Genomic DNA, 25,398 nt, shown 5'->3' with positions numbered 1-25,398 from the left:
TAATCTGTAACATTTATATATAAGATACAATATTATGTATCAGGTGTAATTCTTTATAGAGCAATGCATCACTTATTAGCTAACCTGTAACATTTATATATAAGCTACAATATTATGTATCAGGTGTAATTCTTTATAGAGCAATGCATCACTTATTAGCTAACCTGTAACATTTATATATAAGCTACAATATTATGTATCAGGTACAATTATTTATAGAGCAATGCATCATTTATTAGCTAATCTGTAACATTTATATATAAGCTACAATATTATGTATCAGGTGCAATTATTTATAGAGCAATGCATCACTTATTAGCTAACCTGTAACATTTATATTTAAGCTACAATATTATGTATCAGGTACAATTATTTATAGAGCAATGCATTACTTATTAGCTAACCTGTAACATTTATATATAAGCTACAATATTATGTATCAGGTACAATTATTTATAGAGCAATGCATCACTTATTAGCTAATCTGTAACATTTATATATAAATTACAATATTATGTATCAGGTGTAATTCTTTATAGAGCTAAGTATCACTTATTAGCTAACCTGTAACATTTATATATAAGCTACAATATTATGTATCAGGTGTAATTCTTTATAAAGCAATGCATCACTTATTAGTTAACCTGTAACATTTATATATAAGCTACAATATTATGTATCAGGTGTAATTCTTTATAGAGCTAAGTATCACTTATTAGCTAACCTGTAACATTTATATATAAGCTACATATTATCTATTAGGTGTAATTCTTTATAGAGCAATGCATCACTTATTAGTTAACCTGTAACATTTATTTCTTTCATGTAATTAGCAAGAGTCCATGAGCTAGTGACGTATGGGATATACATTCCTACCAGGAGGGGCAAAGTTTCCCAAACCTCAAAATGCCTATAAATACACCCCTCACCACACCCACAATTCAGTTTTACAAACTTTGCCTCCGATGGAGGTGGTGAAGTAAGTTTGTGCTAGATTCTACGTTGATATGCGCTCCGCAGCAAGTTGGAGCCCGGTTTTCCTCTCAGCGTGCAGTGAATGTCAGAGGGATGTGAGGAGAGTATTGCCTATTTGAATGCAGTGATTTCCTTCTACGGGGTCTATTTCATAGGTTCTCTGTTATCGGTCGTAGAGATTCATCTCTTACCTCCCTTTTCAGATCGACGATATACTCTTATATATACCATTACCTCTGCTGATTCTCGTTTCAGTACTGGTTTGGCTTTCTACAAACATGTAGATGAGTGTCCTGGGGTAAGTAAATCTTATTTTCTGTGACACTCCAAGCTATGGTTGGGCACTTTATTTATAAAGTTCTAAATATATGTATTCAAACATTTATTTGCCTTGACTCAGAATGTTCAACTTTCCTTATTTTCAGACAGTCAGTTTCATATTTGGGATAATGCATTTGATTTAATCATTTTTTCTTACCTTCAAAAATTTGACTCTTCCCTGTGGGCTGTTAGGCTCGCGGGGGCTGAAAATGCTTCATTTTATTGCGTCATTCTTGGCGCGGACTTTTTTGGCGCAAAAAATTCGTTTCCGTTTCCGGCGTCATACGTGTCGCCGGAAGTTGCGTCATTTTTTGACGTTATTTTGCGCCAAAAATGTCGGCGTTCCGGATGTGGCGTCATTTTGGCGCCAAAAAAGCATTTAGGCGCCAAATAATGTGGGCGTCTTATTGGCGCGAAAAATATGGGCGTCGCTTTTGTCTCCACATTATTTAAGTCTCATTTTTCATTGCTTCTGGTTGCTAGAAGCTTGTTCTTTGGCATTTTTTCCCATTCCTGAAACTGTCATTTAAGGAATTTGATCAATTTTGCTTTATATATATGTTGTTTTTTCTCTTACATATTGCAAGATGTCTCACGTTGCATCTGAGCCAGAAGATACTACAGGAAAATCGCTGTCTAGTGCTGGATCTACCAAAGCTAAGTGTATCTGCTGTAAACTTTTGGTAGCTATTCCTCCAGCTGTTGTTTGTATTGATTGTCATGACAAACTTGTTAAAGCAGATAATATTTCCTTTAGTAAAGTACCATTGCCTGTTGCAGTTCCTTCAACATCTAAGGTGCAGAATGTTCCTGATAATATAAGAGATTTTGTTTCAGAATCCATAAAGAAGGCTATGTCTGTTATTTCTCCTTCTAGTAAACGTAAAAAATCTTTTAAAACTTCTCTCCCTACAGATGAATTTTTAAATGAACATCATCATTCTGATTCTGATGACTCTTCTGGTTCAGAGGATTCTGTCTCAGAGGTTGATGCTGATAAATCTTCATATTTATTTAAAATGGAATTTATTCGTTCTTTACTTAAAGAAGTACTAATTGCTTTAGAAATAGAGGATTCTGGTCCTCTTGATACTAATTCTAAACGTTTGGATAAGGTATTTAAAGCTCCTGTGGTTATTCCAGAAGTTTTTCCTGTTCCTAATGCTATTTCTGCAGTAATTTCCAAAGAATGGGATAAATTGGGTAATTTATTTACTCCTTCTAAACGTTTTAAGCGATTATATCCTGTGCCGTCTGACAGATTAGAATTTTGGGACAAAATCCCTAAAGTTGATGGGGCTATTTCTACCCTTGCTAAACGTACTACTATTCCTACGTCAGATGGTACTTCGTTTAAGGATCCTTTAGATAGGAAAATTGAATCCTTTCTAAGAAAAGCTTATCTGTGTTCAGGTAATCTTCTTAGACCTGCTATATCTTTGGCTGATGTTGCTGCAGCTTCAACTTTCTGGTTGGAAACTTTAGCGCAACAAGTAACACATCATGATTCTCATGATATTATTATTCTTCTTCAGCATGCTAATAATTTTATCTGTGATGCCATTTTTGATATTATCAGAGTTGATGTCAGGTTTATGTCTCTAGCTATTTTAGCTAGAAGAGCTTTATGGCTTAAAACTTGGAATGCTGATATGGCTTCTAAATCTACTTTACTTTCCATTTCTTTCCAGGGTAACAAATTATTTGGTTCTCAGTTGGATTCCATTATTTCAACTGTTACTGGTGGGAAAGGAACTTTTTTACCACAGGATAAAAAATCTAAAGGTAAAAGCAGGGCTAATAATCGTTTTCGTTCCTTTCGTTTCAACAAAGAACAAAAGCCTGATCCTTCATCCTCAGGAGCAGTTTCAGTTTGGAAACCATCTCCAGTCTGGAATAAATCCAAGCCAGCTAGAAAGGCAAAGCCTGCTTCTAAGTCCACATGAAGGTGCGGCCCTCATTCCAGCTCAGCTGGTAGGGGGCAGGTTACGTTTTTTCAAGGAAATTTGGATCAATTCTGTTCACAATCTTTGGATTCAGAGCATTGTTTCAGAAGGGTACAGAATTGGTTTCAAGATGAGACCTCCTGCAAAGAGATTTTTTCTTTCCCGTGTCCCAGTAAATCCAGTAAAAGCTCAAGCATTTCTGAAATGTGTTTCAGATCTAGAGTTGACTGGAGTAATTATGCCGGTTCCAGTTCCGGAACAGGGGATGGGGTTTTATTCAAATCTCTTCATTGTACCAAAGAAGGAGAATTCCTTCAGACCAGTTCTGGATCTAAAAATATTGAATCGTTATGTAAGAATACCAACGTTCAAGATGGTAACTGTAAGGACTATCTTGCCTTTTGTTCAGCAAGGGAATTATATGTCCACAATAGATTTACAGGATGCATATCTGCATATTCCGATTCATCCAGATCATTATCAGTTCCTGAGATTCTCTTTTTTTGGACAAGCATTACCAGTTTGTGGCTCTGCCGTTTGGCCTAGCTACAGCTCCAAGAATTTTTACAAAGGTTCTCGGTGCCCTTCTGTCTGTAATCAGAGAACAGGGTATTGTGGTATTTCCTTATTTGGACGATATCTTGGTACTTGCTCAGTCTTTACATTTAGCAGAATCTCATACGAATCGACTTGTGTTGTTTCTTCAAGATCATGGTTGGAGGATCAATTTACCAAAAAGTTCTTTGATTCCTCAGACAAGGGTAACCTTTCTGGGTTTCCAGATGGATTCAGTGTCCATGACTCTGTCTTTAACAGACAAGAGACGTCTAAAATTGATTGCAGCTTGTCGAAACCTTCAGTCACAATCATTCCCTTCGGTAGCCTTATGCATGGAAATTCTAGGTCTTATGACTGCTGCATCGGACGCGATCCCCTTTGCTCGTTTTCACATGCGACCTCTTCAGCTCTGTATGCTGAAGCAATGGTGCAAGGATTACACGAAGATATCTCAATTAATATCTTTAAAACCGATTGTTCGACACTCTCTAACATGGTGGACAGATCACCATCGTTTAATTCAGGGGGCTTCTTTTGTGCTTCCGACCTGGACTGTAATTTCAACAGATGCAAGTCTCACAGGTTGGGGAGCTGTGTGGGGATCTCTGACGGCACAAGGAGTTTGGGAATCTCAGGAGGTGAGATTACCGATCAATATTTTGGAACTCCGTGCAATTTTCAGAGCTCTTCAGTTTTGGCCTCTTCTGAAGAGAGAATCGTTCATTTGTTTTCAAACAGACAATGTCACAACTGTGGCATACATCAATCATCAAGGAGGGACTCACAGTCCTCTGGCTATGAAAGAAGTATCTCGAATTTTGGTTTGGGCGGAATCCAGCTCCTGTCTAATCTCTGCGGTTCATATCCCAGGTATAGACAATTGGGAAGCGGATTATCTCAGTCGCCAAACGTTGCATCCGGGCGAATGGTCTCTTCACCCAGAGGTATTTCTTCAGATTGTTCAAATGTGGGAACTTCCAGAAATAGATCTGATGGCGTCCCATCTAAACAAGAAACTTCCCAGGTATCTGTCCAGATCCCGGGATCCTCAGGCGGAGGCAGTGGATGCATTATCACTTCCTTGGAAGTATCATCCTGCCTATATCTTTCCACCTCTAGTTCTTCTTCCAAGAGTAATCTCCAAGATTCTGAAGGAATGCTCGTTTGTTCTGCTGGTAGCTCCAGCATGGCCTCACAGGTTTTGGTATGCCGATCTTGTCCGGATGGCCTCTTGCCAACCGTGGACTCTTCCGTTAAGACCAGACCTTCTGTCACAAGGTCCTTTTTTCCATCAGGATCTGAAATCCTTAAATTTAAAGGTATGGAGATTGAACGCTTGATTCTTGGTCAAAGAGGTTTCTCTGACTCTGTGATTAATACTATGTTACAGGCTCGTAAATCTGTATCTCGAGAGATATATTATAGAGTCTGGAAGACTTATATTTCTTGGTGTCTTTCTCATCATTTTTCTTGGCATTCTTTTAGAATACCGAGAATTTTACAGTTTCTTCAGGATGGTTTAGATAAGGGTTTGTCCGCAAGTTCTTTGAAAGGACAAATCTCTGCTCTTTCTGTTCTTTTTCACAGAAAGATTGCTATTCTTCCTGATATTCATTGTTTTGTACAAGCTTTGGTTCGTATAAAACCTGTTATTAAGTCAATTTCTCCTCCTTGGAGTTTGAATTTGGTTTTGGGAGCTCTTCAAGCTCCTCCGTTTGAACCTATGCATTCATTGGACATTAAATTACTTTCTTGGAAAGTTTTGTTCCTTTTGGCCATCTCTTCTGCCAGAAGAGTTTCTGAATTATCTGCTCTTTCTTGTGAGTCTCCTTTTCTGATTTTTCATCAGGATAAGGCGGTGTTGCGAACTTCTTTTGAATTTTTACCTAAAGTTGTGAATTCCAACAACATTAGTAGAGAAATTGTGGTTCCTTCATTATGTCCTAATCCTAAGAATTCTAAGGAGAAATCGTTGCATTCTTTGGATGTTGTTAGAGCTTTGAAATATTATGTTGAAGCTACGAAATCTTTCCGTAAGACTTCTAGTTTATTTGTTATCTTTTCCGGTTCTAGAAAAGGCCAGAAAGCTTCTGCCATTTCTTTGGCATCTTGGTTGAAATCTTTAATTCATCTTGCCTATGTTGAGTCGGGTAAAACTCCGCCTCAAAGAATTACAGCTCATTCTACTAGGTCAGTTTCTACTTCCTGGGCGTTTAGGAATGAAGCTTCGGTTGACCAGATTTGCAAAGCAGCAACTTGGTCCTCTTTGCATACTTTTACTAAATTCTACCATTTTGATGTATTTTCTTCTTCTGAAGCAGTTTTTGGTAGAAAAGTACTTCAGGCAGCGGTTTCAGTTTGAATCTTCTGCTTATGTTTTTCGTTAAACTTTATTTTTGGGTGTGGATTATTTTCAGCAGGAATTGGCTGTCTTTATTTTATCCCTCCCTCTCTAGTGACTCTTGTGTGGAAAGATCCACATCTTGGGTAGTCATTATCCCATACGTCACTAGCTCATGGACTCTTGCTAATTACATGAAAGAAAACATAATTTATGTAAGAACTTACCTGATAAATTCATTTCTTTCATATTAGCAAGAGTCCATGAGGCCCGCCCTTTTTTTGTGGTGGTTATGATTTTTGTATAAAGCACAATTATTCCAATTCCTTATTTTATATGCTTTCGCACTTTTTTATCACCCCACTTCTTGGCTATTCGTTAAACTGAATTGTGGGTGTGGTGAGGGGTGTATTTATAGGCATTTTGAGGTTTGGGAAACTTTGCCCCTCCTGGTAGGAATGTATATCCCATACGTCACTAGCTCATGGACTCTTGCTAATATGAAAGAAATGAATTTATCAGGTAAGTTCTTACATAAATTATGTTATTTCTTTATAGAGCAATGCATCACTTATTAGCTAACCTGTAACATTTATATATAAGCTACAATATTATGTATCAGGTACAATTATTTATAGAGCAATGCATCACTTATTAGCTAACCTGTAACATTTATATATAAGCTACAATATTATGTATCAGCTGTAATTCTTTATAGAGCAATGCATCACTTGTTAGCTAACCTGTAACATTTATATATAAGCTACAATATTATGTATCAGCTACAATTATTTATAGAGCAATGCATCACTTATTAGTTAACCTGTAACATTTATATATAAGCTACAATATTATGTATCAGGTACAATTATTTATAGAGCAATGCATCACTTATTAGCTAATCTGTAACATTTATACATGTTACAATATTATGTATCAGGTGTAATTCTTTATAGAGCAATGTATCACTTATTAGCTAACCTGTAACATTTATATATAAGCTACAATATTATGTATCAGGTGTAATTCTTTATAGAGCTAAGTATCACTTATTAGCTAACCTGAAACATTTATATATAAGCTACAATATTATGTATCAGGTGTAATTCTTTATAGAGCAATGCATCACTTATTAGTTAACCTGTAACATTTTTATATAAGCTACAATATTATGTATCAGGTGTAATTTTTTATAGAGCAAAGTATTACTTATTAGCTAATCTTTAACATTTATATATAAGCTACAATATTATCTATTAGGTGTAATTCTTTATAGAGCAATGCATCACTTATTAGTTAACCTGTAACATTTATATATAAGCTACAATATTATCTATTAGGTGTAATTCTTTATAGAGCAATGCATCACTTATTAGTTAACCTGTAACATTTATATATAAGCTACAATATTATGTATTAGGTGTAATTCTTTATAGAGCAATGAATCACGTATTAGCTAACCTGTAACATTTTTTATATAAGCTACAATAATATGTATCAGGTGTAATTCTTTATAGAGCAATGCATCACTTATTAGCTAACCTGTAACATTTATATATTAGCTACAATATTATGTATTAGGTGTAATTCTTTATAGAGCAATGCATCACTTATTAGCTAATCTGTAACATTTATATATAACCTACAATATTATGTATCAGGTGTAATTCTTTATAGAGCAATGCATCACTTATTAGCTAACCTGTAACATTTATATATAAGCTACAATATTATGTATCAGGTACAATTATTTATAGAGCAATGCATAATTTATTAGCTAATCTGTAACATTTATATATAAGCTACAATATTATGTATCGGGTTCAATTATTTATAGAGCAATGCATCACTTATTAGCTAATCTGTAACATTTATATATAAGTTACAATATTATGTATCAGGTGTAATTCTTTATAGAGCTAAGTATCACTTATTAGCTAACCTGTAACATTTTTATATAAGCTACAATATTATGTATCAGGTGTAATTCTTTATAGAGCAATGTATCACTTATTAGCTAACCTGTAACATTTATATATAAGCTACAATATTATGTATCAGGTGTAATTCTTTATAGAGCAATGTATCACTTATTAGCTAACCTGTAACATTTATATATAAGCTACAATATTATGTATCAGGTGTAATTCTTTATAGAGCTAAGTATCACTTATTAGCTAACCTGTAACATTTATATATAAGCTACAATATTATGTATCAGGTGTAATTCTTTATAGAGCAATGCATCACTTATTAGTCAACCTGTAACATTTATATATAAGCTACAATATTATCTATTAGGTGTAATTCTTTATAGAGCAATGCATCACTTATTAGTTAACCTGTAACATTTATATATAAGCTACAATATTATGTATTAGGTGTAATTCTTTATAGAGCAATGAATCACGTATTAGCTAACCTGTAACATTTTTTATATAAGCTACAATATTATGTATCAGGTGTAATTCTTTATAGAGCAATGCATCACTTATTAGCTAACCTGTAACATTTATATATTAGCTACAATATTATGTATTAGGTGTAATTCTTTATAGAGCAATGCATCACTTATTAGCTAATCTGTAACATTTATATATAACCTGCAATATTATGTATCAGGTGTAATTCTTTATAGAGCAATGCATCACGTATTAGCTAACCTGTAACATTTATATATAAGCTACAATATTATGTATCAGGTACAATTATTTACAGAGCAATGCATCACTTATTAGCTAATCTGTAACATTTATATATAAACTACAATATTATCTATTAGTTGTAATTTTTTTATAGAGCAATGCATCACTTATTAGTTCACCTGTAACATTTACATATAAGCTACAATATTATGTATTAGGTGTAATTCTTTATAGAGCAATGCATCACTTATTAGCTAACCTGTAACATTTATATATAAGCTACAATATTATGTATCAGGTACAATTATTTATAGAGCAATGCATCACTAATTAGCTAACCTGTAACATTTATATATAAGCTACAATATTATATATCAGGTGTAATTGTTTATAGAGCAATTCTTCACTTATTAGCTAACCTGTAACATTTTATATATAAGCTACAATATTATGTATCAGGTGTAATTCTTTATAGAGCAATGCATCACTTATTAGCTAACCTGTAACATTTATATATAAGCTACAATATTATGTATCAGGTGTAATTCTTTATAGAGCAATGCATCACTTATTAGCTAACCTGTAACATTTATATATAAGCTACAATATTATGTATCAGGTGTAATTCTTTATAGAGCAATGCATCACTTATTAGATAATCTGTAACTTTTATATATAAGCTAAATTGTTATCTATTAGGTGTAATTCTTTTTAGAGCAATGCATCACTTATTAGTTAACCTGTAACATTTATATATAAGCTACAATATTATGTATTAGGTGTAATTCTTTATAGAGCAATGAATCACGTATTAGCTAACCTGTAACATTTTTTATATAAGCTACAATATTATGTATCAGGTGTAATTCTTTATAGAGCAATGCATCACTTATTAGCTAACCTGTAACATTTATATATAAGCTACAATATTATGTATCAGCTGTAATTCTTTATAGAGCAATGTATCACTTATTAGCTAACCTGTAACATTTATATATAAGCTACAATATTATGTATCAGGTACAATTATTTATAGAGCAATGCATCACTTATTAGTTAACCTGTAACATTTATAAATAAGCTACAATATTATGTATCAGGTGTAATTCTTTATAGAGCTAAGTATCACTTATTGGCTAACCTGTAACATTTATATATAAGCTACATTTTATCTATTAGGTGTAATTCTTTATAGAGCAATGCATCACTTATTAGTTAACCTGTAACATTTATATATAAGCTACAATATTATGTATTAGGTGTAATTCTTTATAGAGCAATGAATCACGTATTAGCTAACCTGTAACATTTTTATATAAGCTACAATATTATGTATCAGGTGTAATTCTTTATAGAGCTAAGTATCACTTATTAGCTAATCTGTATTATTTATATATAAGCTACAATATTATCTATTAGGTGTAATTCTTTATAGAGCAATGCATCACTTATTAGTTAACCTGTAACATTTTTATATAAGCTACAATATTATGTATCAGGTGTAATTCTTTATAGAGCTAAGTATCACTTATTAGCTAACCTGTAACATTTATATATAAGCTACATATTATCTATTAGGTGTAATTCTTTATAGAGCAATGCATCACTTATTAGCTAATCTGTAACATTTATATATAAGCTACAATATTATCTATTAGGTGTAATTCTTTATAGAGCAATGAATCACTTATTAGTTAACCTGTAACATTTATATATAAGCTACAATATTATGTATCAGCTGTAATTCTTTATAGAGCAATGTATCACTTATTAGCTAACCTGTAACATTTATATATAAGCTACAATATTATGTATCAGGTACAATTATTTATAGAGCAATGCATCACTTATTAGCTAATCTGTAACATTTATATATAAGCTACAATATTATGTATCAGGTACAATTATTTATAGAGCAATGCATCACTTATTAGCTAACCTGTAACATTTATATATAAGCTACAATATTATCTATTAGGTGTAATTCTTTATAGAGCAATGCATCACTTATTAGCTAATCTGTAACATTTATATATAAGCTACAATATTATGTATCAGGTACAATTATTTATAGAGCAATGCATCACTTATTAGTTAACCTGTAACATTTATATATACACTGTGTGCAGAATTATTAGGCAAATGAGTATTTTGTACGAAAGCCTACTACCAATTAAGCATATTAGGTGATGTGCATCTCTGTAATGAGAAGGGGTGTGGTCTAATGACATCAACACCCTATATCAGGTGTGCATAATTATTAGGCAACTTCCTTTCCTTTGGCAAAATGGGTCAAAAGAAGGACTTGACAGGCTCAGAAAAGTAAAAAATAGTGAGATATCTTGCAGAGGGATGCAGCTCTTAAAATTGCAAAGCTTCTGAAGCGTGATCATCGAACAATCAAGCGTTTCATTCAAAATAGTCAACAGGGTCGCAAGAAGCGTGTGGAAAAACCAAGGCACAAAATAACTGCCCATGAACTGAGAAAAGTCAAGCGTGCAGCTGCCAAGATGCCACTTGCCACCAGTTTGGCCATATTTCAGAGCTGCAACATCACTGGAGTGCCCAAAAGCACAAGGTGTGCAATACTCAGAGACATGGCCAAGGTAAGAAAGGCTGAAAGACGACCACCACTGAACAAGACACACAAGCTGAAACGTCAAGACTGGGCCAAGAAATATCTCAAGACTGATTTTTCTAAGGTTTTATGGACTGATGAAATGAGAGTGAGTCTTGATGGGCCAGATGGATGGGCCCGTGACTGGATTGGTAAAGGGCAGAGAGCTCCAGTCCGACTCAGACGCCAGCAAGGTGGAGGTGGAGTACTGGTTTGGGCTGGTATCATCAAAGATGAGCTTGTGGGGCCTTTTCGGGTTGAGGATGGAGTCAAGCTCAACTCCCAGTCCTACTGCCAGTTTCTGAAAGACACCTTCTTCAAGCAGTGGTACAGGAAGAAGTCTGCATCCTTCAAGAAAAACATGATTTTCATGCAGGACAATGCTCCATCACACGCGTCCAAGTACTCCACAGCGTGGCTGGCAAGAAAGGGTATAAAAGAATAAAATTTAATGACATGGCCTCCTTGTTCACCTGATCTGAACCCCATTGAGAACCTGTGGTCCATCATCAAATGTGAGATTTACAAGGAGGGAAAACAGTACACCTCTCTGAACAGTGTCTGGGAGGCTGTGGTTGCTGCTGCACGCAATGTTGATGGTGAACAGATGAAAACACTGACAGAATCCATGAATCCAGAATAACCTGTAACATTTATATGTAAGCTACAATATTATGTATCAGGTACAATTATTTCTAGAGCAATGCATCACTTATTAGCTAACCTGTAACATTTATATATAAGCTAAATATTATTTATCAGGTGTATTTCTTTATAGAGCAATGCATCACTTATTAGCTAACCTGTAACATTTATATATAAGCTACTATATTATGTATCAGGTGTAATTCTTTATAGAGCAATGCATCACTTATTAGCTAACCTGTAACATTTATATATAAGCTACAATATTATGTATCAGGTGTAATTCTTTATAGAGCAATGCATCACTTATTAGCTAATCTGTAACATTTATATATAAGCTACAATATTATGTATAAGGTGTAATTCTTTATAGAGCAATGCATCACTTATTAGCTAATCTGTAACATTTATATATAAGCTACAATATTATGTATCAGGTGTAATTCTTTATAGAGCAATGCATCACTTATTAGCTAACCTGTAACATTTATATATAAGCTACAATATTATGTATCAGGTGTAATTCTTTATAGAGCAATGCATCACATATTAGCTAACCTGTAACATTTATATATAAGCTACAATATTATGTATCAGGTACAATTATTTATAGAGCAATGCATCACTTATTAGCTAACCTGTAACATTTATATATAAGCTACAATATTATGTATCAGCTGTAATTCTTTATAGAGCAATGCATCACTTATTAGCTAACCTGTAACATTTATATATAAGCTACAATATTATGTATCATGTGTAATTCTTTATAGAGCAAAGTATCACATATTAGCTAATCTGTAACATTTATATATAAGCTACAATTTTATCTATTAGGTGTAATTCTTTATAGAGCAATGCATCACTTATTAGTTAACCTGTAACATTTATATAAAAGCTACAATATTATGTATCAGGTGTAATTCTTTATAGAGCAATGCATCACTTATTAGCTAACCTGTAACATTTATATATTAGCTACAATATTACGTATCAGGTGTAATTCTTTATAGAGCAATGCATCACTTATTAGCTAATCTGTAACATTTATATATAAGCTACAATATTATGTATCAGGTGTATTTCTTTATAGAGCAATGCATCACTTATTAGCTAATCTGTAAGATTTATATATAAGCTACAATATTACGTATCAGGTGTAATTCTTTATAGAGCAATGCATCACTTATTAGCTAACCTGTGACATTTATATATAAGCTACAATATTACGTATCAGGTGTAATTCTTTATAGAGCAATGCATCACTTATTAACCTGTAACATTTATATATAAGCTACAATATTACGTATCAGGTGTAATTCTTTATAGAGCAATGCATCACTTATTAACCTGTAACATTTATATATAAGCTACAATATTATGTATCAGGTACAATTATTTATAGAGCAATGCATCACTTATTAACCTGTAACATTTATATATAAGCTACAATATTATGTATCAGGTACAATTATTTATAGAGCAATGCATCACTTATTAGCTAATCTGTAACATTTATATATAAGCTACACTATCATGTATTAGGTGTAATTCTTTATAGAGCAATGTATCACTTATTAGCTAACCTGTAACATTTATATATAAGCTAAATATTATTTATCAGGTGTATTTCTTTATAGAGCAATGCATCACTTATTAGCTAACCTGTAACTTTTGTATATAAGCTACAATATTATGTATCAGGTGTAATTCTTTATAGAGCAATGCACCACTTATTAGTTAACCTGTAACATTTATATATAAGCTACAATATTATGTATCAGGTGTAATTCTTTATAGAGCAATGCATCACTTATTAGCTAACCTGTAACATTTATATATAAGCTACAATATTATGTTTCAGCTGTAATTCTTCATAGAGCAATGCATCACTTATTAGCTAACCTGTAACATTTATATATAAGCTACAATATTATGTATTAAGTGTAATTCTTTATAGAGCAATGTATCACTTATTAGCTAACCTGTATCATTTATATATAAGCTACAATATTATGTATCAGGTGTAATTCTTTATAGAGCAATGCGTCACTTATTAGCTAACCTTTAACATTTATATATAAGCTACAATATTATGTATCAGGTGTAATTCTTTATAGAGCAATGCATCACTTATTAGCTAACCTGTAACATTTATATATAAGCTACAATATTATGTATCAGGTGTAATTCTTTATAGAGCAATGCACCACTTAATAGCTAACCTGTAACATTTATATATAAGCTACAATATTATGTATCAGGTGTAATTCTTTATAGAGCAATGTATCACTTATTAGCTAACCTGTAACATTTATAGATAAGCTACAATATTATGTATCAGGTGTAATTCTTTATAGAGCAATGCATCACTTATTAGTCAACCTGTAACATTTATATATAAGCTACAATATTATCTATTAGGTGTAATTCTTTATAGAGCAATGTATCACTTATTAGCTAATCTGTAACATTTATATATAAGCTACAATATTATGTATTAGGTGTAATTCTTTATAGAGCAATGCATCACTTATTAGCTAACCTGTGACATTTATATATAAGCTACAATATTACGTATCAGGTGTAATTCTTTATAGAGCAATGCATCACTTATTAGCTAACCTGTAACATTTATATATAAGCTACAATATTATGTATCAGGTGTAATTCTTTATAGAGCAATGCATCACTTATTAGCTAATCTGTAACATTTATATATAAGCTACAATATTAAGTATCAGGTGTAATTCTTTATAGAGCAATGCATCACTTATTAGCTAACCTGTAACATTTATAGATAAGCTACAATATTATGTATCAGGTGTAATTCTTTATAGAGCAATGCATCACTTATTAGCTAACCTGTAACATTTATATATAAGCTACAATATTATGTATCAGCTGTAATTCTTTATAGAGCAATGTATCACTTATTAGTTAACCTGTAACATTTATATATATAAGCTACAATATTATGTGTCAGGTGAATTCTTTATAGAGCAATGCATCACTTATTAGCTAACCTGTAACATTTATATATAAGCTACAATATTATGTATCAGGTGTAATTCTTTATAGAGCAATGTATCACTTATTAGCTAACCTGTAACATTTATAGATAAGCTACAATATTATGTATCAGGTGTAATTCTTTATAGAGCAATGCATCACTTATTAGTCAACCTGTAACATTTATATATAAGCTACAATATTATCTATTAGGTGTAATTCTTTATAGAGCAATGTATCACTTATTAGCTAATCTGTAACATTTATATATAAGCTACAATATTATGTATTAGGTGTAATTCTTTATAGAGCAATGCATCACTTATTAGCTAACCTGTGACATTTATATATAAGCTACAATATTACGTATCAGGTGTAATTCTTTATAGAGCAATGCATCACTTATTAGCTAACCTGTAACATTTATATATAAGCTACAATATTATGTATCAGGTGTAATTCTTTATAGAGCAATGCATCACTTATTAGCTAATCTGTAACATTTATATATAAGCTACAATATTAAGTATCAGGTGTAATTCTTTATAGAGCAATGCATCACTTATTAGCTAACCTGTAACATTTATAGATAAGCTACAATATTATGTATCAGGTGTAATTCTTTATAGAGCAATGCATCACTTATTAGCTAACCTGTAACATTTATATATAAGCTACAATATTATGTATCAGCTGTAATTCTTTATAGAGCAATGTATCACTTATTAGTTAACCTGTAACATTTATATATATAAGCTACAATATTATGTGTCAGGTGAATTCTTTATAGAGCAATGCATCACTTATTAGCTAACCTGTAACATTTATATATAAGCTACAATATTATGTATCAGGTGTAATTCTTTATAGAGCAATGCATCACGTATTAGCTAACCTGTAACATTTATATATAAGCTACAATATTATGTTATCAGGTGTAATTCTTTATAGAGTAATGCATCACTTATTAGTTAACCTGTAACATTTATATATAAGCTACAATATTATGTATCAGGTACAATTATTTATAGAGCAATGCATCACTTATTAGCTAACCTGTAACATTTATATATAAGCTACAATATTATGTATCAGGTGTAATTCTTTATAGAGCAATGCATCACTTATTAGCTAACCTGTAACATTTATATGTAAGCTACAATATTATGTATCAGGTGTAATTCTTTATAGAGCAATTCATCACTTATTAGCTAACCTGTAACATTTATATATAAGCTACAATATTATGTATCAGGTGTAATTCTTTATAGAGCAATGCATCACTAATTAGCTAATCTGTAACATTTATATATAAGCTACATATTATGTATCAGGTACAATTATTTATAGAGCAATGCATCACTTATTAGCTAATCTTCAACATTTATATATAAGCTACAATATTATGTATCAGCTGTAATTCTTTATAGAGCAATGCATCACTTATTAGCTAACCTGTAACATTTATATATAAGCTACAATATTATGTATCAGCTGTAATTCTTTATAGAGCAATGCATCACTTATTAGCTAACCTGTAACATTTATATATAAGCTACAATATTATAATTTAGGTACCTTATAGAGCAATGCTTCACTTATTAGCTAACCTGTAATATTTATAGGTAAGCTACAATATTATGTATCAGGTTTCGTTCTTTATAGAGCAATGCATCACTTATTAGTTAACCTGTAACATTTATACAGTATTTAAGCTACAATATTATCTATCAGCTGTAATTCTTTATAGAGCAACAGCAGACTCTCCCAGTAACATAATCTCCCAACACCAGACCATCCCAGTAACATCATCTCCCAACACCAGACCATCCCAGTAACATCATCTCCCAACACCAGACCATCCCAGATACATCATCTCCGAACACCTGACCATCCCAGTAACATCATCTCCCAACACTTAATCATCCCAGTAACAACATCTCACAACTTCTGACCTTCGCAGTAACAGCATCTCCCAGAACTAAACCATCCCAATAACATCTCCCAACACCAGACCATCCCAGTAACACCATCTCCTAACACAAGCTCACTCAGTAACATCATCTCGCAACACCACACCTTCACAGTAACATCATCTCCCAACACCTGGCCATCCCAGTAACAACATCTCCCAACACCAGAATATACCAGTAACATCATCTCACAACTCCTAACCTTTGCAGTTACAGCATCTCCCAACTCCTGACCATCCCAGTTATGTCATCTCCCATAACCAGACCATCCCAGTAACAACATCTCCCAACACCAGACCATCCCAGTCACATAATTTCACAACACCAGACCATCCCAGTTATATCATCTTCCAACACCAGACCATCCCAGTTATATCATCTCCCAACACCAGACCATCCCAGTAACAACATCTCCCAACACCAGACCACCCAGCAACATCATCTCCCAACACCAGACCATCCCAGTAACATCATCTCCCAACACCAGACCATCCCAGTCACATCATTTCACAACACCAGACCATCCCAGTTATTTCATCTCCCAACTCAAGACCATCCCAGTAACACCATCTCCAAACACCAGCTCACCCAGTAACCTAATCTTTCAACACCACACCTTCACAGTAACATCATCTCCCAATACCTGGCCATCCCAGTACCAACATCTCCCAACACCAGAATATAACAGTAACATCATCTCACAACTCCTGACCTTTGCAGTTACAGCATCTCCCAACACCTGACCACCCCAGTTATATAATCTCCCAACACCAGACCATCCCTGTAAAAACATCTCCCAACACCAGACCATCCCAGTCACATAATTTCACAACACCAGACCATCCCAGTTATATCACCTCCCAACACCAGACCATCCCAGTTATATTATCTCCCAACACCAGACCATCTCAGTAACAACATCTCCCAACACCAGACAACCCAGTAACATCATCTACCAACACCAGACCATCCCAGTAACATCATCTCCCAACACCAGACTATCCCAGTCACATCATTTCACAACACCAGACCATCCCAGTTATATCCTCTCCCAACACCAGACCATCCCAGTTACATCTCCCAACACCTGTTCTTCCCAGTTACATCTCCCAACAGCAGACCAGCTTGTGGCTCATTATTTTTGCATTTTCACTTGTCATGTAGGAGAAGCTGTCTCTTCTGACCCAGCTGAATACTGTTGAGTCGCAGTCTATGCAGCAGGCTGAATACTGCACTCACCTGGGCGCTACAGTCTGTACCATGCTTTGGGGTGTGTCTAACAAAGAGGAGGCAGTGCAGAGCATTCTGGAAGGCGTGAGTACATACATGACTATGTGCAATTCCGGGCAGATGGGGGAGAGGTGCATGCTGTGAGGGCCATGCTGGTGGGTAAATATGGAGGACAATGAAAACACAGGGGTGAAAACAGCAAAGTAAATACTAAAGTAGAACTAGCTGATTATTCAGAGAAAAAGTTCACTGTCTTGTGAGTGGTAGTGACAAAGCAAAGGGCGTCAGATGAACAGGCGAGACGCTATGAGACGTGACAAACTGCTGAGAAGTAGAAAATCAGTGACAGTGGCCAATGGGAGATAGGACAGCTATAGCCCTAGGGACAATGACCTTTACTAATTTTAAATAACTTTAGACATGTGACAAATGCACAGATTTAAAAATTGTACCCTGTGCCTGGCCAGTACATATAGCACATTACTAGTTAATTTATTCACAGCCATGCTCAGGATGCACCAAGTGCTAGTGACATGACCTGCAACAGGAATAAATAGTGGCAAATAGATCAGGACACTCTAAGTTTAAAGGACAATCATAACTAGTAAGAAGTGATGGGGAAGGTGAGAGATATCAAATAGAAACACAGATTTTGACAACAGATATGACCCAGAAGGCCCATCATGTCTGCCCTTATGTCCTTCAGATGCACAACTTAATTCATTCTCAAGATAACCTTATGCACATCTCAGTCAGTCTTGTATCCCCTTACTATGTGACCTTACCTCCTCTACTGGTCATCTGTTCCATAACCAACCATATCTCAGCCCTAACACCACATCATAGGACATGCAACCCCTCTTCTGAATGAGGTGTCTGACCTTTCAGAAGCTTGGGTGCAGGTGCTCACAATAAAAACAGCAATATCTGCATAACTACAGCAGATATGATTAAAGAGGAGGGTGGCTTTAAAGAAGACTTCTTCACTGTTTGACCTAAAGGGACAAAGGACCACCAAATTAAAGTGAATGATTGGTCACCTCTTTCCCTTAGGATGCAGGTGACCAACATGAGCCCAGTGATCATATGTTTCAGTGATGACAGGGAGATTTTTTTCTGGTGCTAAAAGGACTGATCTATAAATGAAACAAAGAAGAGCGCCTCATGGTGCAGAAATCTTGGTTTTCAAGGAAATAAGAAATTACCAAATGGATACTCAAAAAGAGGTTGAACTATTGGGTAGTGCAATCAAAGCAGGCTGGGCTTGTCAGTCTCCAGCTTACTGTTGTTAGAGTGGTCTCTCCCAGGATATACTACAAGTGGGGGGATGTGGATCTTATCTTTTTGAAAGATAAAAAGAAAAGGCAACCAATGGTGCAGAAAAGACAAATACCAAAAGATATCTCTAATCATTTCACAATTTGGTACTCACAAGCACTTTCTTGGTAGTATTTGCCTTGTACAACTTTTATTACACTTTTTACTTCATTTTTTATTTGATTTTGGAATTTAGGGTTACATTCGCCCCACAGCTGGTCGGGGGTCCGGGGGATGGAGAAGTTTTCTCATCCCCCAAGCGGCACCAAGAATCTGGGAACCAGGGAGACAGTCCCAGGGAGATGTCTCCCTAGCGGCAGTGTGTGTACACAGGTACGGATGAATCTGTTCTCGCTCCCCAGCAGTGGTGTGAGGACTCAGAGGTGAAAGCAGCCAACTATGATCCCCAGGAGCAGGGAGGGGATCCAGGAGATGCAGTGGTTGGCTCATTTTCCCGGCAGGAATACAAGGACCTGATTGCAGAGAAGGCCGTCCTCCCTCCCCAGCAGTAGCCCAGGAGCCTGGGAGACAGTATTGGTGAAGTGTCTGCCTAGCAACTGGAAGAGAGTCCGGGAGATGGAGCAACTGGCTCATCTCCCCAGCGGCAGCAGAAGTCAGGTAGTTTGGGAGATGGCCCCTGAGAGACGTCTCCTCAGCGGCAGTTGGTAGACCCGGGAGCAAAGGAAGCAGTTTCTTGCTCCCCAACGGGAGTCCAGAAGTCTGAGAGCTGATCCCCCCAGAAGCATCTTCCCAGTTGTGGTGTGAGGATCCGGGGGCGGAAGAAACAGTTTCACAAATACCAGCCAGAGTTCATGTGTCTGGGAGATGGAGTGGGCATCTCATCCCCTCAGTTACAGTACCAAGACCACACCAGGGATGCATCTTTTCAGCCGTCGAGTGAGCCTCCAGAAGCTTTCATTGTAAGCCCAGCGCTCCAGCTGCGGTACATGCATCCGGGAGACTGGGCAGTCGGCTCAGCTCCCCATCTGTGGAACCCGACTCTCCAATGGGATTGTGTTTTGGGGTTTTTCTGCCCGACTAACACAGGTCTAGCCCAGTGGGAGGTCTGGGACCTGGTTGGTCTTCTTTTAAGGGGGAAGGAATGTGACAAAGCCTACTGTCACTGGGGCTTCTTGAGGGGGTTGTGGGCTAGCCTCCTGCCCACTGATTATGGCACTTGAAAGAGACCAGGGATTTTACCCTTTTTGCCGGGTAAGGGCACTGAGGGGAGCCAGGACTGGAATCCCTTTTACTGGCTGGGAGTGACTACTGGGGAGATGCGGCCAAGCAGTACCCAGAACAGTGGTTCTGCAGGAGCGGTTGAGGCGCACTTTAAGGAACTGGCCTCCTGGAACTCTTTCCGGACACTTTTGTACATATGGCGGTTACTAGGAAATACATATTTCTCCAACATAGGTGTGTCCGGTCCACGGCGTCATCCTTACTTGTGGGATATTCTCTTCCCCAACAGGAAATGGCAAAGAGCCCAGCAAAGCTGGTCACATGGTCCCTCCTAGGCTCCGCCTTCCCCAGTCATTCTCTTTGCCGTTGTACAGGCAACATCTCCACGGAGATGGCTTAGAGTTTTTTGGTGTTTAAATGTAGTTTTTATTCTTCAATCAAGAGTTTGTTATTTTAAAATAGTGCTGGTATGTACTATTTACTCTGAAACAGAAAAGAGATGAAGATTTCTGTTTGTAAGAGGAAAATGATTTTAGCAACCGTTACTAAAATCGATGGCTGTTTCCACACAGGACTGTTGAGAGGAATTAACTTCAGTTGGGGGAAACAGTGAGCAGACTTTTGCTGCTTGAGGTATGACACATTTCTAACAAGACTTGGTAATGCTGGAAGCTGTCATTTTCCCTATGGGATCCGGTAAGCCATTTTTATTAAATAAGAATAAAGGGCTTCACAAGGGCTTAAAGACTGGTAGACATTTTTCTGGGCTAAAACGATTGATTTATAAGCATTTTTAATAGTTTATAGCTTTGAGGAGTTATTTTATTCTTGGGAATTATGTTAAATAACCGGCAGGCACTGTATTGGACACCTTTTTCACTGGGGGCCTTCTCTAATCATAGGCAGAGCCTCATTTTCGCGCCTCTATTGCGCAGTTGTTTTTTGGGAAGCAAGGCATGCAGATGCATGTGTGAGGAGCTCAGATACATAGAAAAAGCTTACTGAAGGCGTCATTTGGTATCGTATTCCCCTCTGGGCTTGGTTGGGTCTCAGCAAAGCAGATACCAGGGACTGTATAGGGGTTAAATATAAAAACGGCTCCGGTTATTTTAAGAGTTAAAGCTTTCAAATTTGGTGTGCAATACTTTTAAGGCTTTAAGACACTGTGGTGAAATTTTGGTGAATTTTGAACAATTCCTTCATACTTTTTCACATTTTCAGTAATAAAGTGTGTTCAGTTTAAAATTTAAAGTGACAGTAACGGTTTTATTTTAAAACGTTTTTTGTACTTTGTTATCAAGTTTTTGCCTGTTTAACATGTCTGAACTATCAGATAGACTATGTTCTGTATGTGAGGAAGCCAAGGTTCCTTCTCATTTAAATAGATGTGATGTATGTGACACAAAATTTAGAGAAATGATGCCCAAGATGATTCCTCAAGTGAGGGGAGTAAGCATGGTACTGCATCATCCCCTCCTTCGTCTACGCCAGTCTTGCCCACACAGGAGGCCCCTAGTACATCTAGTGCGCCAATACTCCTTACTATGCAACAATTAACGGCTGTAATGGATAATTCTATCAAAAACATTTTAGCCAAAATGCCCACTTATCAGCGAAAGCGCGACTGCTCTGTTTTAGAAAATACCGAAGAGCATGAGGACGCTGATGATAATGGTTCTGAAATGCCCCTACACCAGTCTGAGGGGGCCAGGGAGGTTTTGTCTGAGGGAGAAATTTCAGATTCAGGGAAAATTTCTCAACAAGCTGAACCTGATGTGATTACATTCAAATTTAAATTGGAACATCTCCGCGCTCTGCTTAAGGAGGTGTTATCTACTCTGGATGATTGTGACAATTTGGTCATTCCAGAGAAATTATGTAAGATGGACAAGTTCCTAGAGGTCCCGGGGCCCCCTGAAGCTTTTCCTATACCTAAGCGGGTGGCGGACATTGTAAACAAAGAATGGGAAAGGCCCGGCATACCTTTTGTCCCTCCCCCTATATTTAAGAAATTGTTTCCTATGGTCGACCCCAGAAAGGACTTATGGCAGACAGTCCCCAAGGTCGAGGGGGCGGTTTCTACTCTAAACAAACGCACTACTATCCCTATAGAAGATAGTTGTGCTTTCAAAGATCCTATGGATAAAAAATTAGAGGGTTTGCTTAAAAAGATGTTTGTTCAGCAAGGTTACCTTCTACAACCAATTTCATGCATTGTTCCTGTCACTACAGCAGCGTGTTTCTGGTTCGATGAACTAGAAAAGTCGCTCAATAAAGATTCTTCTTATGAGGAGATTATGGACAGAATTCATGCTCTTAAATTGGCTAATTCTTTTACTTTAGACGCCACTTTGCAATTGGCTAGATTAGCGGCGAAAAATTCGGGGTTTGCTATTGTGGCGCGCAGAGCGCTTTGGCTAAAATCTTGGTCAGCGGATGCGTCTTCCAAGAACAAATTGCTTAACATACCTTTCAAGGGGAAAACGCTGTTTGGCCCTGACTTGAAAGAGATTATTTCAGATATCACTGGGGGTAAGGGCCACGCCCTTCCTCAGGATAGGTCTTTCAAGGCTAAAAATAAACCAAATTTTCGTCCCTTTCGCAGAAACGGACCAACCCCAAGTTCTACATCCTCTAAGTAATACTTCTCAAACCAAGCCAGCCTGGAGGCCAATGCAAGGCTGGAACAAAGGTAAGCAGGCCAAGAAACCTGCCACTGCTACCAAGACAGCATGAGATGTTGGCCCCCGATCCGGGACCGGTTCCTCTGGGGGGCAGACTTTCTCTCTTCGCTCAGGCTTGGGCAAGAGATGTTCTGGATCCTTGGGCGCTAGAAATAGTCTCCCAAGGTTATCTTCTGGAATTCAAGGAGCTACCCCCAAGGGGGAGGTTCCACAGGTCTCAATTGTCTTCAGACCACATAAAAAGACAGGCATTCTTACATTGTGTAGAAGACCTGTTAAAAATGGGAGTGATTCATCCTGTTCCATTAGGAGAACAAGGGATGGGATTCTACTCCAATCTGTTCATAGTTCCCAAAAAAGAGGGAACATTCAGACCAATCTTAGATCTCAAGATCCTAAACAAATTTCTCAAGGTTCCATCGTTCAAAATGGAAACCATTCGGACAATTCTTCCTACCATCCAGGAAGGTCAATTCATGACCACGGTGGATTTAAAGGATGCGTATCTACATATTCCTATCCACAAGGAACATCATCGGTTCCTAAGGTTCGCCTTTCTGGACAAGCATTACCAGTTTGTGGCACTTCCATTCGGATTAGCCACTGCTCCAAGAATTTTCACAAAGGTACTAGGGTCCCTTCTAGCGGTGCTAAGACCAAGGGGCATTGCAGTAGTACCTTACTTGGACGACATACTGATTCAAGCGTCGTCTCTACCTCAAGCAAAGGCTCATACGGACATTGTCCTGGCCTTTCTCAGATCTCACGGGTGGAAAGTGAACGTAGAAAAAAGTTCTCTATCTCCGTCAACAAGAGTTCCCTTCTTGGGAACAATAATAGACTCCTTAGAAATGAGGATTTTTCTGACAGAGGCCAGAAAATCAAAACTTCTAAGCGCTTGTCAAGTACTTCATTCTGTTCTTCTTCCTTCCATAGCGCAGTGCATGGAAGTAATAGGTTTGATGGTCGCGGCAATGGACATAGTTCCTTTTGCGCGAATTCATCTAAGACCATTACAACTGTGCATGCTCAGTCAGTGGAATGGGGATTATACAGACTTGTCTCCGACGATACAAGTAGATCAGAGGACCAGAGATTCACTCCGTTGGTGGCTGACCCTGGACAACCTGTCACAAGGGATGAGCTTCCGCAGACCAGAGTGGGTCATTGTCACGACCGACGCCAGTCTGGTGGGCTGGGGCGCGGTCTGGGAACCCCTGAAAGCTCAGGGTCTTTGGTCTTGGGAAGAATCTCTTCTCCCGATAAATATTCTGGAACTGAGAGCGATATTCAATGCTCTCAAGGCTTGGCCTCAGCTAGCAAAGGCCAAATTCATACGGTTTCAATCAGACAACATGACGACTGTTGCGTATATCAACCATCAGGGGGGAACAAGGAGTTCCCTGGCGATGGAAGAAGTGACCAAAATAATTCAATGGGCGGAGACTCACTCCTGCCACTTGTCTGCAATCCACATCCCAGGAGTGGAAAATTGGGAAGCGGATTTTCTGAGTCGTCAGACATTTCATCCGGGGGAGTGGGAATTCCATCCGGAAATCTTTGCCCAAATAATTCAATTTTGGGGCATTCCAGACATGGATCTGATGGCGTCTCGTCAGAACTTCAAGGTTCCTTGCTACGGGTCCAGATCCAGGGATCCCAAGGCGACTCTAGTGGATGCACTAGTAGCACCTTGGAGCTTCAACCTAGCTTATGTGTTCCCACCGTTTCCTCTCATTCCCAGGCTGGTAGCCAGGATCAAACAGGAGAGGGTATCGGTGATCTTGATAGCTCCTGCGTGGCCACGCAGGACTTGGTATGCAGATCTGGTGAATATGTCATCGGCTCCACCATGGAGGCTACCTTTGAGATAGGACCTTCTTGTTCAAGGTCCGTTCGAACATCCGAATCTGGCCTCACTCCAACTGACTGCTTGGAGATTGAACGCTTGA

General features: G+C 36.8%; 1 protein-coding gene across 1 annotated transcript in view; it reads left to right on the top strand.

Annotated features, from left to right (window-relative positions):
* The window catches only part of HSF2BP (heat shock transcription factor 2 binding protein), a 325,578-nt gene that overhangs the window by 159,643 nt on the left and 140,537 nt on the right, over positions 1-25,398 (top strand). Inside the window, exon 3 of the mRNA XM_053705704.1 lies at positions 18,198-18,347. Within this exon, the coding sequence (XP_053561679.1) occupies positions 18,198-18,347 (150 nt within the window). The remainder of the gene's footprint in view (positions 1-18,197; positions 18,348-25,398) is intronic.

This window comes from Bombina bombina, chromosome 3, assembly GCF_027579735.1.
Source record: "Bombina bombina isolate aBomBom1 chromosome 3, aBomBom1.pri, whole genome shotgun sequence".
Taxonomy (NCBI): Eukaryota; Metazoa; Chordata; class Amphibia; order Anura; family Bombinatoridae; genus Bombina; species Bombina bombina.
Note: the sequence above shows the minus strand (reverse complement) of the source record. Positions and strands in the feature narration are given on the sequence as shown.